Source organism: Physcomitrium patens, chromosome 14, assembly GCF_059467195.1.
Source record: "Physcomitrium patens ecotype Gransden chromosome 14, ASM5946719v1, whole genome shotgun sequence".
Classification (NCBI taxonomy): domain Eukaryota; kingdom Viridiplantae; phylum Streptophyta; class Bryopsida; order Funariales; family Funariaceae; genus Physcomitrium; species Physcomitrium patens.
In genome coordinates this window covers 14204691-14222787 of record NC_143423.1, presented here as the reverse complement: position 1 = coordinate 14222787, position 18097 = coordinate 14204691, and the positions used below count along the sequence as shown (strand labels likewise).

At 33.8% G+C, this 18097-nt stretch overlaps 1 protein-coding gene across 1 annotated transcript; it reads left to right on the top strand.

Moving 5' to 3' along the window:
* The first annotated feature begins 1809 nt into the window (after window positions 1-1809).
* LOC112291891 (uncharacterized) lies at window positions 1810-7184 on the top strand. The gene is made up of 14 exons (XM_024539849.3): window positions 1810-2805; window positions 3001-3102; window positions 3234-3335; window positions 3452-3553; window positions 4136-4237; window positions 4426-4527; window positions 4759-4860; window positions 5014-5115; window positions 5339-5440; window positions 5577-5678; window positions 5819-5920; window positions 6185-6286; window positions 6505-6595; window positions 6736-7184. Exons 1-14 carry the CDS (start codon window positions 2327-2329, stop codon window positions 7078-7080), a joined length of 2037 nt encoding a protein of 678 aa, XP_024395617.1. The 5' UTR covers window positions 1810-2326; the 3' UTR covers window positions 7081-7184.
* Window positions 7185-18097: the final 10913 nt, after the last annotated feature.

The following is an 18097-nucleotide window of genomic DNA, read 5'->3' as shown; positions in this document are numbered from 1 at the left end:
ACAGTGTAATAAAAACATTGGGTTGCAAGCCAGTCTAATTATTATTAAACACATTTAAAATCAATTTCTATTACACTGTTTTTGGTATATATATATATATATATAGAGAGAGAGAGAGAGAGAGAGAGAGAGAGAGAGGATATAACCAATGCCACCACAACCTGTCATCCACCACAATCACATTCATCTTTTGTAAATGTTACTAATAAGAATATATATATATATATATATATATATACACACACACACTGACGTTGAGAAATAGTATGGTAAATAGCAACAAAAAAATGATTGGAATAAAAAATCTAATTATACATATCAAGTGGGTGGCATTAGCAATACCACACAAGTATACTTGTTTAATATATTTTAAAAAACCAAACTCATCTTTCATAAATTGTATTACATTAGCCATAATAAGTGGTTTCTCACAAGTTGCATATTTACAAAATAGGCATTGTTAGAAGAATAAGAATCGGATGATGCGTTATATTTGTTTATTGAGTAATGGTAAGATTGGAAATGACATTTTCATGAATTACTACGTGGATGATTAATATAGCCCTTGTTCTGGCACTAGAAGTTGGGCTGCCTCGGTTCATTTATTTATTATATATAACATATCAGTTGTGGCTTTCCTTTCCTGAATAGGACAGACAGGTTGGTCCTTACCATTTTCCATGTATATAAATGAAAAGTCCATGATTTGGGGTGCAGAGTCCTCTGGGTATTCATTCTGGAGGGTTTGATGCCACCGTGGCATGGTCAGAACTGGAGCCCTTTTTATATTTTGGCGAGAGCGGCAGGTCTCGTGCTTGAGCGAATTGTGATCCCACCTTTCTATCGAGGGATTCCCCCGTGAGGTCAAATCCTAATCCTCAGGATGAGGGCAATTGCTTTGGTGTGGGGCACCGGAGTTTCTTGTGTTCATTGACCTCATACATTTCATTGTGGCAACTTCACTGACTTGGTCTTTTTTTTTCTCAGTTCTTATTGCTTCGCCTCTTCGGATACCCTCCCTTACTAGAACACTTCTGGCATCGCGGCCTATGCCGAGCAAAGTCCTTACGGAAATAATGAAAAGCTCACCATAAGTGGACAGGCTTTGTCTAATCCAACCACTGGTATGTTTTTCAAAGCTTCCTCTGTCGAAGTTTACAAGGAAGGAACATCTTGAGTGTAAGCCTTGAACGAATATCTGAAGTCAACTGCCACAGCTAATCTTCCTTTTTCATTTCCTCCTCCGTGTGACGATCGTTTTGCACCAAAATTTCTCCAATTTTTTAATTATTAAATTTAAAACAAAAACCTTTTAGGAGTTTTTTTTTTTTTTTTTTTTTTTTGATATACTACCAGTGATATGGTTCGCAAAGGTAGCGAGAAAGGGAATTTCATAGGTTGTCAGAAGGGAACAAAGAGTAGAATTCTGCGCCGGCGCCATTGAGCGAGAAGAGAAAACCGGGTGAAGAGGAGACGAAGGTAGAGCGACCTGACGATACCGACCTCCCTGCCACGCATTGACTGGGGTCCCGTACAAGCGTGGAAGACCTCAATACCTGTATCACTGACCAGGGGAGACTAGTAGGTTCGGACTCAGTCCGCCCCGGATCCCAGGCCAGCCCTTCCTTCATTGCTTCCTTCCCCTTCCCCGCATTCACCCTTCCCACCATCGCCGAAGTCTAGAAGGCGTCTTCAACCTTGGCAGTCTTGAGAGCCAAGTACTTTCCCCTATCATAGGTTGAAATCTGGCAGACGGAATCACTTATCAATGGTTGCGGAGAGAAACAGAGTAGACATGAAATGAGGGAATAAGTTATTCTGACTCATTATGGACGCGCTGTTCAAAACGCGCTTTATCCCGGGGACCTGTTTCTGTTTGTCTTTGGGGGGTGTATTGATCAAGCCGCAAGGATGACATAGGATAGCGTAGTGTGAATCTCGAGGATGAAGGTGGGTGGTAAGAGGCGCGGATTGCGGAATGCAAGTCTCAAGCCTTTGGAAGAGCCCCCTGCTGCTGATTTTTGTGGCACTGTCAAGTTTTGAGCGTATGGGGTGTGTTTGCGCTGGAGCGGAAGCATTTCTGAAATTTAGAGTGTGGTTTTTGATGTTAGGGATTTTTGTCGGAGAAGGAAGGGGATACGGCGCCGGAGTGTGGCATGTGCGATGCGGGTTGGTGAATAGGGGTTGAGGGTATACGAAGTGGAATCTGGGAAGTGTGTGCACATTGTGCAAGAATGGTGCCTTGTTGTTGGGGTGAGTGAATTGTCGGGGGATGGGGTGAGGATTTGGCCTGGGCATGTGAATTGTGGTTTCGAGTGGTGCTGCTATGGTGATGGATCGGACTCAGGAGCATAGTGCAAGCACGAGTAGAAATAGCAGTTGCGAACACATCCTCTCGCAAATCTTAGGTGAAATTGATGCAATCACGATCGTGTTGGACGCGGTCGTAGACGTGCCTAAGGAGCGGCAGGCTTTGAAAGCCCATTTGTTGGAGTTCAGGGACCAGACTAGCTTGTTTCAAAGGAACTCGAGGAGGCACCATGCTGGAAGCGACTCGCTCCCTTCTAGCCTTGAAATTAGCATCTCCAGCCTACAGCGGAATGTGGACTTGGTTGCTCGCTCCCTGGGGATCGACCCAGTGTGGAATTCCTCCGGTGGGAAGAGTCGGGAGTCCGAAGAGGGTGATGAATCTACTTCTAATCGAAGCGTTTCCGGTTCCCACAACTGGTCGCATTTCAAGCACAGAGTTAAGAAGCTGTTTCGCGTTCCAGTCGGTTGCAAAAGTGTCCGTGCATTCTCTCTCAGGTTGACTATACTAGGGACTTCTCCTTTCAAGCACTAATCTCTTCAAATTTTTTGGGGGTGGTTTGCGCAAAGTTGTGCTTAAAGTGGAAGAGCCATTATATTTTATTGTTCGCACATGGAAGCGAGTTGGTAGTTTTCGACATTGGAAGAAACGGAGGGAAACTAAGTTGGCATTTTGACGTGGTTTTTGTGAAGGTCGAAGGGTGTCATGAAGTTTTTGGTGAAGGACTATGCGGGTGCGCTTGCCGAACTCAACAAAGCGGATTCTCTGGATCCTAACAACATCTTTATTCTTCAGTACGTTATATGTCTGCACTGAAACTAGATTCGCTGGTCGAAAGTCTTTAAGGCCGGGAGCTTCCCACATCTGAACAAAATGTTTAGGACGATATGCACTGTTCTTATGCTCTGTTTTGTGTTGCATGAAGGTTGCGTGGAGATGTGAAGTGCTGGATGAACGATTACGAAGGTGCACTAGAGGATCTTACTCGTGCAGACCATTTGAGACCCAACGACCCTTTCACCTTGAAGTACTTTGCCACTTTCTTCGTCTTTTCTCTGAGATATTTCGCATCACTAGTTTCTTTGCCAACCTACTAGATTTTGTGCCGTACGTGTGCTGACCGCTCTTGCGCGTGGAATGCAGGGCTTTGGGTATTGCTAAATCGAGTCTTCGAGATTTTCGTGGTGCATTGCAAGCTCTGAATGCTGCAAATCGATTACAGCCCAACGATATGTGGACTTTGAGGTACTGCGATGTCCTGGCCTCCTCTTAATCCTCGGCCCTCTTTTCTGATAGAGAAACGTCTAAGTCTCCTCTGTGTTTCAGCAAACAGAAATTCGGGAATTTTCACCATTAATCTCTGCAAAATATCATGGCTTACGTGTAGTTTTGGTTGCGAAACAACGGGAAAGGTTAAGGTATTGCGAGTTTTGTGGTGGATTCGGAGATTGTGATGTGATGTCACATCAGCCAACTAGAAGTGGGACCCCATTGCTCAATGATATTGCCCCGTTAGCAATGTGTAGTTACTGAAAGCTTGCAGCTCTTGGAGTCAAGTGTCGTACTTGGTCTCATGCACTCTTCCCTAGGTTCGTTTGCACTTAACTGGGACCTGGCTATTTCTCGGGGCTCCTCTAAAAAGTTTCGATCTAGTCATGGAGTCTATCTAGCTCGTCGACTGCGGAAAGTGAACAGTGTTACCTTGGTGATTGTAATTGGTCCCTTAATTGAACAGGTTTTGGAACTGATCATCGCTCATTTCACCCACTAGCAAGGAGTCGGTAGTCATAGTCATAAAAACTTGTTTGTTGATTTCTTATGTTGCAGACTTCGAGGGAGAGTGAAGCGCACCCTTCGTGACTATACTGGGGCCTTGAAGGACCTAGACGCTGCAGACCGAATCGAACCTAACGATCTTGAAGTGCTTCGGTATGTACAACCGTTTAGGGAAGAGCTGCTGATTTGATCACATCTTGACTTGAATTTCATTAAATGACCTGCATTGTATACTACGTTACTAAATGTCATTTAAAGAATGTTGACTTCTTTTCTAGTTCTGGTAGTTCTCTCATATTTTCCTGTGGTAGTTATTGATTATCATGATTGTTGCCTCGCAGTGGTCGAGGCATTGTGAAGTTTAATCTTCGTGATTACGAAGGGGCACTTATCGATCTTGACAAGGCTCATCGAATGGAACCCACAAGTAGCTATATCCTCAGGTGTTTAGATAAACCAATTGAAATTTAAAGGTTTTGTTGAGCAGGAGGCATCTTAGGCATCGTTTACCTTGACCTATTCAAATTATTAGCGGCTATTGTGACCATCTCTGATCACAAGCTTTTTTAACCTTCAATTTACTATTGGTATTTCTAATGAAAATCAGGAAAATCTGCGACTTCCTACCTATTGAATTCACGCTTCATTTTATAATTTTTGTGTGATGTCGACAGGTATCGAGCAGATACTAAGTTACGTGCTGGTAAATTAGACCAAGCACTCCTAGATGTGAAGAAAGCTATGGAACTGGATTCAGCATGTGCTCACTTGTATAGGTATGTTAAAAGCGTGATTAAGCGCCTGAAAGTTTCGCTAAGTACCTTTTTGTTGCTGCAGCAGCTTACTCTCAGCATCTGTGCAACTCCCCTGACTAGTCTCGAGAAATTGGGGCACGATAATCTGACAGGTGGATGTTCGTGCCACTGCAGGATTAGAGGTGAAGTGAAGCTCCGTAAAAAGGATATCTCAGCTGCTCATGCAGATTTGAATAAAGCTCTAGAAATGCAGTCTAATAACGCCATTGCTTTGAGGTAATTTCTCAAAACTTAGTTATGTCTTTAATCATTACTAGTTCAATTTAATTGTGGCAGCGATTTGAATTTGATAGTTGACAAGGGTTGCCGTTCTTCAGACTTCTGTATCCTATCATTTCTGGTTTTTATTTTCACGTTGCACCGAAGACTGTAATCTTGTTGCAGCCAGCAAGTTGTAGCTCCTGCAACGCCTACTAAGGTTTGAATCGGATCTATGCAGAGCTCGTGGTGAGCTGTTGTACGAGTTGGGGGAATACGAAGACGCTTTGAAAAATCTGCAATCTGCAGATCGTGCTGGGCGCAAAGATGGGGATACTCTCATGTACGGGTTCAATTTCAAACATGAGTTTTTGGTCAAAGTAATACACGTCTTGTTAATAAGCGTTAGGTTCTTGTCGTTATACCCAAAATTATGGTGTTTCCGAATTTTAAACTGGAAAATAATTTGTCTCTTTCAGAGTTTTGGCGAAAATCAAATATGCGCTAAATGATTTCAGGGGAGCCCTTTCAGATTTGAACAAAGCTGATAAACTTGATCCAAACAACCATATCTTACTTAGGTATTCAGCTTTTGTCTTCATTATCTGTGCTCTGCTTCTAGTGCTTTGTCTCAGCTTTTGAATGATATTACGAAGTTGGTTATTGGAGTACTCTAATTGTCGCTGGGCTGACTGTACAATTTTCGTTCTTACTGGAATAGATCTCGAGGCAACGTGAAAAGGAAGCTGGGCAACTATAGAGATGCATTGAGTGATCTTAACAGGGCTAATGAACTCAACCCGCAAAGCAGTTGGATCCTTGGGTATGCTACACTAAACCATATAAGTCTTATTTTTGGGATGAACCATATAGTCACCAATTTACGATCGTAAGGTAGAAAATTTCTTTATGATCAGCAACTGGTGTATTCCTTTCAGAATTTGAAATGGGACGGTTACATCGTTCTTTTGAGATTTTTAGGGGTTACCGATCTCAAGAATGTAGAGCGACAAGTTCTATGCATCGTCCTTAAATTCAATTATGAGACACATGAGATTCTCAAGTTTATTTGACGATTCATGTGCAGAGTGAGAGGTGACGTGAAGCGAAAACTCGGTGATCTTCGTGGTGCCCTAGCGGATTTGGACAGTGCTGATGAGCTTGAACCCAACAACGATTTTACTTTGAGGTACATCCACTTAGATCTACTTGTCAACGTTGAAAGGCCTCAAGATCGGCTATTCAATGTTTTATGCTCCTTTGGTGTACTTAACATCCAAGTTTCAGAATTCTTGAATGTTAACGGGCAACTTCAAGTTTTGCAAGACGTAGTTCACTTGTTTCTGACTAATTCAGACTTCTGAAGCCAAATACGTATTATCCGTGACTTTTCTGATGTGTTCGTAGAGCGCGTGCAAAGGTGAAAAGGTTACTTGGGGACGAGAGAGGTGCTCTGAATGATCAGCTACTGGCGGAGTTGCTTGGGACTAATTCTAACGTGAGTGGTAACCAGTCACTTTTCATGAGCATTAAGTTTTCTATCAAATTTTAACAAGATATGGTATCCAATTTTGTTCATTTCAAATTTGTAAATCCTACAAGTTGAGCGACTGATGACGTGGAATCTTCATTGTGCAGATTGATGAAATTGATATAAAATCTTCTAGGAGGAACATATCTCGGAGAGCGCATGAAACCCTTTCTCAACAGAACCAACAAAGCACCCGAAATTCAATTAGAGAGATCCCATCTGAGTTCGGCTCGAACTCAAACACAAAGTCTTCTGTCAGATCTTTGACATCCGGGTTCGACTCGAACTCAGGTACGAGGTTTTCAATCGGAACTCTGCCATTCGAGTTCGACATGTACACAGACACGAGATCTTCAATCGGAACTCTGCCATTCGAGTTCGACTCCAACACCGACACGAGGTCTTCAATCAGAACCCTGCCATCTGACTTCGACGAAGGCAGTGATGTTTAGAGTGTGGTTGTTGCAGATGTTTCCCGTTCAACATGGTCCACCATGTTCAGCAGATTGAGTTGTACATAACGGTTTATTTTTATTCATCAAAGAAACTTTGTGCATGAGTCTCTCGATGTAAAGTATATCTTATGGGGGGGGGGGGGGGGGGGGCTACAATTTAAATCAAAGGTTGTAGTGTAGCCATTCGGCCTCCTAGTCTCAAAGGTGAAGGTAATGCTGATGCATCAGAAAGGTGAGATGAAAGTTTTGGAGCTTTTTTCAAAGAAGCTTGTAAGGATCATCCATTGTGGCATGCACTTGTAAAATTGTTCTTGAATCCAAAGTTGATCATTAGTGTTATTCTTCAAGCGAATTGTTAAAACTTATGGTGCTTTGATTATGTTTTGAACCTAAATGTGAAGTGAATGCCAAGAAATGGACTTCAAATCAGTTATTTTATAACTTTCCTACAACTGTCTCAGAGAATTAATACCACTTAAACTTTTGGTCTTGTCAAAACCTCTGTGGTATTCAAGAATTTTTAGTTCTTTATATTTGGTGATTGGATGCATATGTAAATGAAATAAGTCGATTTGTGGATAAATAATAACAAAAAAATATATTTGATTATTAATATCTAAATATATTATAAGCTCATCAGTATAAGATTTACAAATTAAGTTATAACTTATTATATAAAGTATAAAATAAATTATTATTTGGTAAAATGTGTTAGAATATCTTAGTCTTGAAGTAGGATAAAAAATTCTGAAGTGATAAAGAATCTATATTCAATTAATTAGTATGTTTATTTTATTTTAAAATATTATTATTTGTATCATTAAGAAGTGAAGATTTATTTTATTATGTTAGAAGATGCTAATATATAAAGGCAATTAAACTTAGACAATAAAACATAAAAAACATTTTTTAATATTAAAAATCCTTTTGATAGATTGATAGTATGTACATAGATGTTGCAAATTAGTTGATAATAGTATAAAAGATATACTTCACATATAATTCTAATAGTAGAAACTCATGCCATTGGTCACAAAAAAGTTATAAAAGTTTAATTTATGGTTGTTAAGTCAAAAATTGACCACTCATAAAGAAATGTTGATCAAAAAGAAGAAGAAGAAGAAAAAGAGTATATGCATAACAATAGAGCCATTTATGTTTCTTCAATGTAATTAGCAAACATAATTTTTTATTTACTACAACTTTAATAGCTAAATTAAAAGAACTTTGAGATAAATTATATTTACTGTGGTATTTATGCATTCATTATTTTCAAGATATATGATCTTAATCATATTTAGAGAAGTGCATCATAAAAGAACAATATACAATTGTCTATATAGAAATACATGGGTTGTAAGATCTATTTTTATATTCTTCAAAGATTCTCTTTGAGATTTGTTAATAGTCATTACAAATTCAACCTTTATTAGAAACTGCCTTTGCTGCAACTTGAATGGAATCTATACAAATAATGGGTGTAATGTAATTCTTAGAATAAAAGCCAATTGTTCCTTATAGTCTCCAAATAACAACCTTGCTTCTATAATTCAATCAATCACCTATATATTGACAAAGCATAATCCATTGCAAGGTCTTAAACACAAAGCAATGTCTTGCAACAACATAATAGGACATCTAACCTTCAATTCTAAGTTAAATGGTAGCAATTTTGATAGATTTAAGCTATTTAAATACTTGGTTGGATAAAAATTAGCATTGTTGGCACCATCTTCTATAAGAGTTATATTTGTACTAAAATAAATATATAAAACTCTAGAAAATCTCTTCATAGCAAGCATGTTTAGATCATCAACATCATGATTTTGTATAGATAAAATAGACTTGTCCATGAAATATTTATCTCTAAGCAATGGAAACTTGTATTTTTGAGTATAAAAAATCTATAAAATTGTAATTTGTTGGTTGTTAAGTCAAAAATTGACCAATCCTAAAGAAATGTTGATAAAAAAAATACAAAATATAAAATATAAAATATAAAATTAATATTTGCATAATAATAGAATCATTAATACTTCTACAATAATTTATAACAAAGATGCTAATATTTTTGGTTTTTATTTATGAAAATTAAAAAAATATTATATTTAATATAAAAAATAAAATAGAAAAATAATATATTTAATTAAAATATTTACATAAATATAAATATAATAAATTATTAAAAAATATATTTTAATATATTCTAAAAAAATCAAAGTAATTTAAATTATGACATAATAAGTATTGAATTAGATTTATAAATTTATCTAATTATATATTTTAATTATTTTAAAATAATATCAACAATATAATTTATAAAATTCTTAATAAATATTTAAATAATTAAAATTTAAAAATTGTTTAATTTAAAATTATCATATCATGAATAAATTATAACCAAATCAAATAACATAATTATTATGAACTAATTATTTCTTGTTTTAAAATGATGAGTGCAAATCATCAATAGAATTTCACATATTTTAAACTAAAAGAAAATCAAAGTATCCTACAACTGTCACTGACATATACATGTAAATCAATAATTACCTATATGATTTAGATAATAGTAGGTAAAAGTAGGTTAATTCTATAATATCTTCTATAAAAGCTTCCTAGAAGCTTAATAGATGCTATTTTCACTTTATAGGTGTCTTTAATTAATTTTTTAGGTTAGAAACGTGGTCAACAAATTGGCCATGTGCCACACATGTTGGTAGCTTGAAGAACAAGCTAACTATGTGGCCCGCACGTAGAAAACTTGCCTCGTAAGCTACGCACGTGTCTTGCGAAATCAACACATATTAGAGGTCCTATAGAATATGTCCACGTAGCTCTTAATTAGATAGTATATATAGAGGCAAGAGTGAAGCCTTCTTTAGTCTTATCAATTTCTTTTTTGCTTCTAGTCTAGATTTAAGAGACTCTAGTTTCATTCTTATTTTGCAATAGCCATTCCAGTTTCTTTTTAATATATATACTATTTTATTTCTATTTTGTCACTTTTCATTTTACTTAGATTTTTCAAGTTCATACATCTTCTTTCAGTTCATGTCCTTGACAAATTGACAAGAGTACACTTACAATATAAGAGCTTTGTCTTCTCTTCATTAGGAGTGAATTACACATTTTTTTTGATAAGATATAAGCATATCAGAAGTTGCTGATTACCCTCTTTTAAACTAATATTATTTTTAGTATCTTCTTTGTTCTCAAGTCCCTTCTTTTGCTTGTCTTGAGCAATATTAGACATTTATTTTTTAAATATTATTATATCAGAGCTAGTTGAAATGAAGAGTAAAATGACATAAATACAAAGTAATTGAAGGAATTAATGCTTGCAATGCATCAACTCAGTTTACCACTACAAGGAGCAACAAGAATGGCAGGAAGTGAAGATATAGATATGATTGGAGCTGCTTCAACATATGCATCCAATCATATCCCTTCTCCTATGGTAGAACATCCTTCCGATACTAGAGAATTAAGAGTTGCCTTGCTTGAGAAGTTTAATGGCACAAGATCTAAGTTTTGAGGATTTATCAATCAAGTAAAACTTGTGATTGAACTTCAACTCCAAAGCTATTCAACTCGAGGATCAAAAATTAGATTCATTTGTACACTTCTTTCAAGTTTAGCATTATGATGGTTTTCATCTTTTTTTAAATGACGAGATCTAATATTGAATAATTTAAAGGCTTTATTAGCTGAGATTTTATCCATGTATGGAGAACATGATGTAAGTCATGTTACAACCAACAAGATTCATATTTTGCAATAAAGTAATCAATCCGTAATATAATATGCTTCATAATTTTGATAACTTGCAACTGATATCAAGTGGATGATGCTGCACTAATTAGCCAATTTTTCTATAGATTATAATATGAGGTAAAGAAATTGATGCTCAACTTATTTGATCCTCAAACATTGAATCAAGCAATTGACTTTGTTGTGAAGTGTGACAATCGGCTTTTCAAATTTTGATCTGAGAGTTGGACAAGTGGGCTTCAATATTATTATAATTCAATAGAAACACCAATGCCTCCTCAACACATACATTCAAAAGTAGAGGATATGCAAATTGATGTGGTATGTTTCAAATCTCTTACTAAGTAAAAAAAGACTCATTGCCGTCAGGAAGGATTGTACTTATATTATGGTGAACCTAAGCACACTACTCAATATTGTCCAAAGAAGCGATGCAATTATAAAATGAGGAGTATAAATATCAAAGAAGATAATATATCAAAAAATGAGTTTGTCTACCTATAGTAGAAACCATGCGGCTAAAACTTTATACAATACCTAATGAAGGTCCTATTCTCTCTTCAAAATCCTCTTCTTATTTTATATTAAATATTATTTTAGGACCTATATATTACGAAGCCTCTGCCTTGTTAGATTCAAGAGCCTTAGCATTATTCTTAAATCAAGAATTAGCTAAAAGTAAGAAAAACTAAATTTGTTTATATAAAAATCATAGATGGTCGCCTATTGTCTTCTAGAGGTGTTACTTATGAAATCCTTTCCATAAAAGTAATGACTAATGGTCATAATAGCTTTGTGGTATTTAATATCATTAGATTTTTTTCTAATCCAATCATTTTAGGTTTATCTTGGTTATAAAAATACAACCCTCGAGAACATTGGATTTCTTGCACTCTTGACTTTTTTAAAAATATAACTAAGAATGTAGTTAATCAAATAAAAAAATACAAGTCTAATATAATTAATCCTAAGTTTATAGATGCAAGAGCTTTCTTGCATGCTGCAAAAGAAGGATCACCTTGTGTTATTTATGCCACACCCATTTCTAATGGTACAAAGACTTCAAGTAGTATTCCAAGCCAATATGAGGATTTTTAAGGTGTATTTGAAAAAAAGAATGTAAATATTCTTCGAGAACATCATTCCTATGATTGCTCTATTGACCTTCAAGAAAGAACACAATTGCCATTTGGACCAATCTACAATTTATTACAAAATGACTTAGCCAAATTCAAAGAGGATATTTAAGAAAATCTAGTCAAGAATATACGCCATTCCCAATCTCCAACAGGAGCTCCAATTCTATTTGTGAAGAAAAAAGATGGATCATTACGGATGTATGATTATCGAGGATTCAACAAGATCACCATCAAGAACATGTACCCACTACCTTTAATATTTGGACTTCTTGATCAGTTGAATTAAGTTAAGATCTATTCAAAAATAGATCTACAAAGAGCATACAATCTGATATACATCAAAGAAGGAGATGAATAGAAGACTGCATTTTAAATCAAGTATGGACATTTTGAATATAATGTCATGCCTTTTGGACTTACAAATGTACTAGTAGCTTTTCAACATCTTATGAATGATGTTTTTTGAGATTTTTTAGACCATTTTATTGTCTGTTATCTAGATGACATCTTAATCTATTTTAAGAACATAAAAGAATATGAACTTTATATTTGTCATATATTACAAAAATTAAGAGATGTGGGACTCTAGGCGAAGATAAAAAAGTATATATTCATCACTACTGAAGTTGACTTCTTAGATTACATCATTTCAAACGATGGACTTATGATGGATCCCAAGAAAGTTCAAACTATTATACATTAGAAGATCTCAAAAATAGTTTGAGATGTCCAATATTTTTTGAGATTTGTCAATTATTATTGGATCTTCATGAAAGACTTGTCTTGAATTACAGCTCCACTTACACATTTGACTTGTAAAGACAAACTTCAATGGAATGAAGAAGCGGAAGTAATATTTGAAGCTTTAAAGACACTCTTTGTTTTTACACCAATCTTGTATCACATTGACTTCTTTAAAACATTCTTTATGGGAACAAATGCATCAAATTTTGCTTTGGGTGCCGCATTATTACAAATGGGAATAGATGATAAAGTTCACCTAATAGCTTTTCATTTCAGGAAATTTTCAACAGCCAAGATTAATTATGAGATCCACAATAAAGATCTTCTTGTAATTGTGGATTCTTTCCAAGAATGGCATCATTATCTAAAAGGCACTTCCAATCCAATCACCATGTATACATATCATAAGAATCTCAAGTATTTCATGTCAAGTTGTATTTTGAATTGTTACTAGGCTTATTAGAGCATATCTTTGTTAAGATTTGAATTCAATAACACTTATTGGCTAAAAAAACAATAAGATTTTTTTGATGCTATTTTTAGACTTTTTAAATCTTGTACCTAAAAAAAGAGATGCAACTTTTGATCAATAAAAGATAATTTTATTGAAGCCAAAATAATTTCATCTTTGAGTAGTGAAATCAGCATTGATTGTTGATTCAACTTTTTTCAAATAAATTCAATCAAGTATGTTCTCTGATCCTCTTGTTCATGATATCAAGAATACTTCTTTTAAGTCTCGTGATACTTATAAGTTTGAGTTTAAGAATAACCTATTTTATTTCAAAGAATGCCTATATGTCATAGAAGGAAAAGTATGTTTACGTGTTCTTTAAGTACATCATGACTTTCCAATAGTAGGACATTTTGGATACAACAAGACTTTGGAGCTAATACCTAGAGATTTTTAAGGGCCACAAATGTGGAAGCCTATAAAAAACTTTGTTCAATCGTGTGACATTTGTTCAAGGTCAAAAATTCCTTGGTATCGACCTTATGGACTTCTTCAACCATTACCTATTCTACAACAACTATAGTCTTTTATTTCTATGGATTTCATCATGGATCTTTTAGTCTCAAGATCAATGATTCTATATTTGTGATAGTAGTTCGTTTTACCAAAATGACATATTTTGTATCATGTAAAAAATCTATTTTAGGTGAAGAAATTGCCAAGCTTTTCTTTATAATATTTGTTGATATCATGGATTGTAAAAAGATATTATATTAGATATGGGGACTCAATTTGTATCAAGATTTTGAAAAATCCTTTTTAAGATTTTAAAGATGGATATAAAGCTTTCTTCAGCCTTTCATCTTCAAACTGATAGACAGATAAAGTGCATAAACCAAGTTTTGGAGCAATAATTAAAGTATACCATCAATTATCAACAAGACAATTGGAAAACCTTCTTACCATTGGCAGAGTTTGCTTATAATAATACGATGCATTCTTCTATGCAAAAAATAATTTTCTTTGCTAATTATGGTTACCATCTATAACTTGATATTTTTGACTTTTCAATAGTTGATAATTTTGTGACAAAGGTTTAATAAATCGTTTTTCAGAGCTACATGCAACAATGAAGGTACAATTAAAGGAAGCTCAAAAATAACAAAAGATCAATGCGGATGCCTATCAAAAAGAACAACCACAATTCAATGTAGGTGACAAGGTATGGTTGCTTTGTCATAATGTGAAGACTACTTATCCTTGTGATAAGTTGAACTACTATAGGCTTCAATCTTTTCATATTTGTAGACAAATCAATCTAATTGATTATTAATTACATCTATCGGAGGCAATAAAGATCCATCTTGTCTTTCATATGTCTCTTTTTAAATCATACAAGACTATGAACATATCAAGAAGAAGACAAGCTCCACTTCCTCCTATAGAAGTGAATAATAATGACGAGTTTCAAGTGGAAGAAGTTCTAGATTCAAGGCAACGCCAAAATATATTACAATATCTTGTCCATTGGCATGATTATGATATTAGTGAATGCTCATGGGAGTCGGTAAAGAATCTTGCAAATGTAATAAAGGCAGTGGAGGTTTTATATTGACGACATCCATCTAAATCAAGATGAATAGTAAGTCTTTGCTATAAATGAAATAATGTCCAAAGAAGATTGCATTCTACCATATATCTTTTTTTGTAGCTTCTATGTATTTGTAACACTAAAGAGATGTAGAATCAATAACCAATAAATTCAACTCAAGAACTTTTATTTGTGGACTTATTTGATGAGACATTACAATTGTCACAACCTTCAAGATGACAAAATTGAAATGAAGATTTTTAAGAAGAACATGCCCTTCTTCGAATAGATGGCAAGATACAATGTGTTTGATATCATGACCTTAGAAGAGACTCTTGATGTTTGGTGATTTTATTAAAAGTAGAAACAATTCCTAACGATGTTCCAAATATTTTATTTGAAGGAAGTTATGAAGGCTTCAACAACAACCAAATAACAAGGTGGCCTTCTTGTCCTGATATGGGACACTATTGATGGCTGAGTGGACCTATCAACTATCTTTGAAAAGAACAAAGATTGGAATATGTGACAAATATAATTCACTTCATCTTAGATTTCCTCAATATATAAAAACCGCTCTTTATAGAAATTGTCCCTAGAAGAAGGAGTAATGTCACAGATATACACATGTAAACCAATAGTTATATATATGATTTAGATAATAGTAGGTAAAAGTAGATTAATTCTATAATATCTTCTATAAGAGCTTTTTAGAAGCTTCATAGATATTGCTTTGACTTTATAGGAATCTATTATTGACTTTTTAGGTTAAAAATGTGGTCAATAAGTTGGCCATGTGCTATATATGTTGGTAGGTTGAAGAACAAGTTAATTATATAGCCTACATGTCTTATAAATTAAGGCATGTGTCTTGTTAAGTCAACACATATTAGAAGTCTTATAGAATATGGCCACATAGCTCTTAGTTAAATAATATATATAGAGGCAAGAGTGAAGCCTTCTTTACTCTTATCAATTCCTTTCTTACTTCTACTCTAAATTTAAGAGTCTCTAATTTCCTTGTCATTTAGCAATAGCCATTCCAATTTCTTTTTAATATACATACTTCTTTATTTCTATTTTTTTACTTTTCTTTTAATACAAATTTTTCAAGTTTATACATTTTCTTCTAGTTTATATCTTTAACAACACTACGTTATAATCATTGTAGCAATCAAAACTAATACAATGCTTAGGTAGTAATATATGCCCATATAGGACTTACATATTTATAATATAAATATGTCTAATGTTCCATTATAAAAAAAAAAAAAAAAAAAAAAAAATCATTGATAACTATTGCTAGTAGCTTTGTCTATCATATATACACAATATTTGTCATACTTAATGAATCATATTTTTTTAAAAAAAATTATAGATATTTTGAATCTCATATCTTTTTAACAAAAAACTTGGCCATTTTTATAATAAATGAAATTGAAAAGGTTTAAAAATATTAATTTATATAAAAAATAGAAAATTCTAAACAACATGTAAATTTCATATATTTAATCTCACTTAGCATACAAAATTCTACAATTAATTATGGTAGACATTATTCTACCACTATTCAATTATGCACACTCGACTTTGCCAACTGCATCCTAATTTTCTATTTCAAATACCATAAAATATCTATGGTCATCAAAAGTTATCAATATTTTGTTTATCATGTAATTGCCATACACCACCTACTTTCTACTTGCCTCTCTACTTATCTTCACATTTTTATTTCCATTCCAACTTTCTATCTTATTCTCACTATTACTCTCTAATCCAAGCCACTACCAATAGAAAAATATATTTTTTGTATTTTCTCTTTTCTATTCCATGCTACAAATATAGTGGAGTTCATATTATTCCATTCTCTCTTCATATTCTTATATTTTCTACACCTCTAATTCTCTCTTTCTATGCCTCTATCTTCCCTCACTTCAATAGCTTGACTACCTTCTACACAAAATTTTGATTGTTCCTTCCAAAGTGCATTTAAACCACTATCTTTTGGAACCTCTTATTCCCACCTTACTTCAAGTCCAAATTTATGTATATTATTTTCATACTAAAGTCAAAATTCTTATTTACTAGCTTTGATATCTTTTTATTATAGATTTTTTTTTTTTTTTTTTTTTTTTTTTTTTTTATTCCGTATGTATTGACAAACATTATCAATGGCTTTGGCATGCCAATTACGTGTGATACTTACACAATACACCATAATGCTAGTTCTGCTAGCATTATGCTATTTGCCTCCTCCTACAAAATATACACCTTGCTCATGTCTACCTTTCTTGGATCCTTTTCCTAAAATGCACCTTTTTTTATGCTCATCACTTCTTGTAGGTATCAATGATGATCTTTCTCCATGTTAGTCTTTCAATCATTAACTGCCTTAATAGATTCAGATAGAAGATTATATTTTTGATAAAAAAAATCAAAGTATATTCGAAATCTTGTTGTCCTTTATAGTTTCATCATCTTCTTTCATAAAACTTGCTACCATGTTTTCAAATTTCAACATCAAATATACTACACAAATACTATAATAGAGAAATCTACAACTATACATTACATTTTTTTGGCCATGATATCTCATTGACATATAATTAATATCAATATATATATATATTATTTTTTTTCCAATTGTGCAAACACTTTAATACTTCTGCATCATTTTTTAGAGAACTACATTCAAAGTTGTACTACTTATATGTCCAGTTTGCAATTAAGTTACTTTTCCAACAGAATAATCTGAATTGAATCAAAATTGCTAGTGTTATCAACAACACTAGTTACCACAATTATTTTTTTCTTGCCTTCTAATATTTTTCTGATTGCAATAATAAAAAAAAAATGTAACTTTAGTCATCATGATTGTATTGTTGAGCTTAGAAAAAAAACTTGAATATGCAGAAATATTAATTTGAGTTGATGAATATAAAGCTTTGTTAGTTGCTTGTAAAGAAGTACTGGAAGTGGAATATTTCATGCTACCAATTTCTAACATGATCTAAAGCAATGCAACCTTCAAGATGTTGCTAAAAGATATTTGATAAACTTCCACTATATTCACATTGTTGCTCATGAAATTGTGTAAATCAATACCACAAAAATAGATCAAGAGTGCTAAAAATCATGACACAAAGATAACAAATAATAACAACTTGGTTCTTGAAGATACTTAAGATACCAATTACTTTCAGTTTGTCAAGTTCTCAAATTTTCTTTCTTTATAGCCAATCAAAATGTACTTTTCTCTCTTTATCTTATATCTAAGCTGTTTTGCATAACATATTCTTTTAATTTGGTTTT

Coding starts and splice junctions, on each gene's coding strand:
- LOC112291891 (XM_024539849.3), top strand. CDS start 2,327: ATGGTGATGGATCGGACTCAGGAGCATAGTGCAAGCACGAGTAGAAAT. Junction 3,336..3,451: donor AACGACCCTTTCACCTTGAA/GTACTTTGCCAC, acceptor CGTGGAATGCAG/GGCTTTGGGTATTGCTAAAT. Junction 4,528..4,758: donor ACAAGTAGCTATATCCTCAG/GTGTTTAGATAA, acceptor TGATGTCGACAG/GTATCGAGCAGATACTAAGT.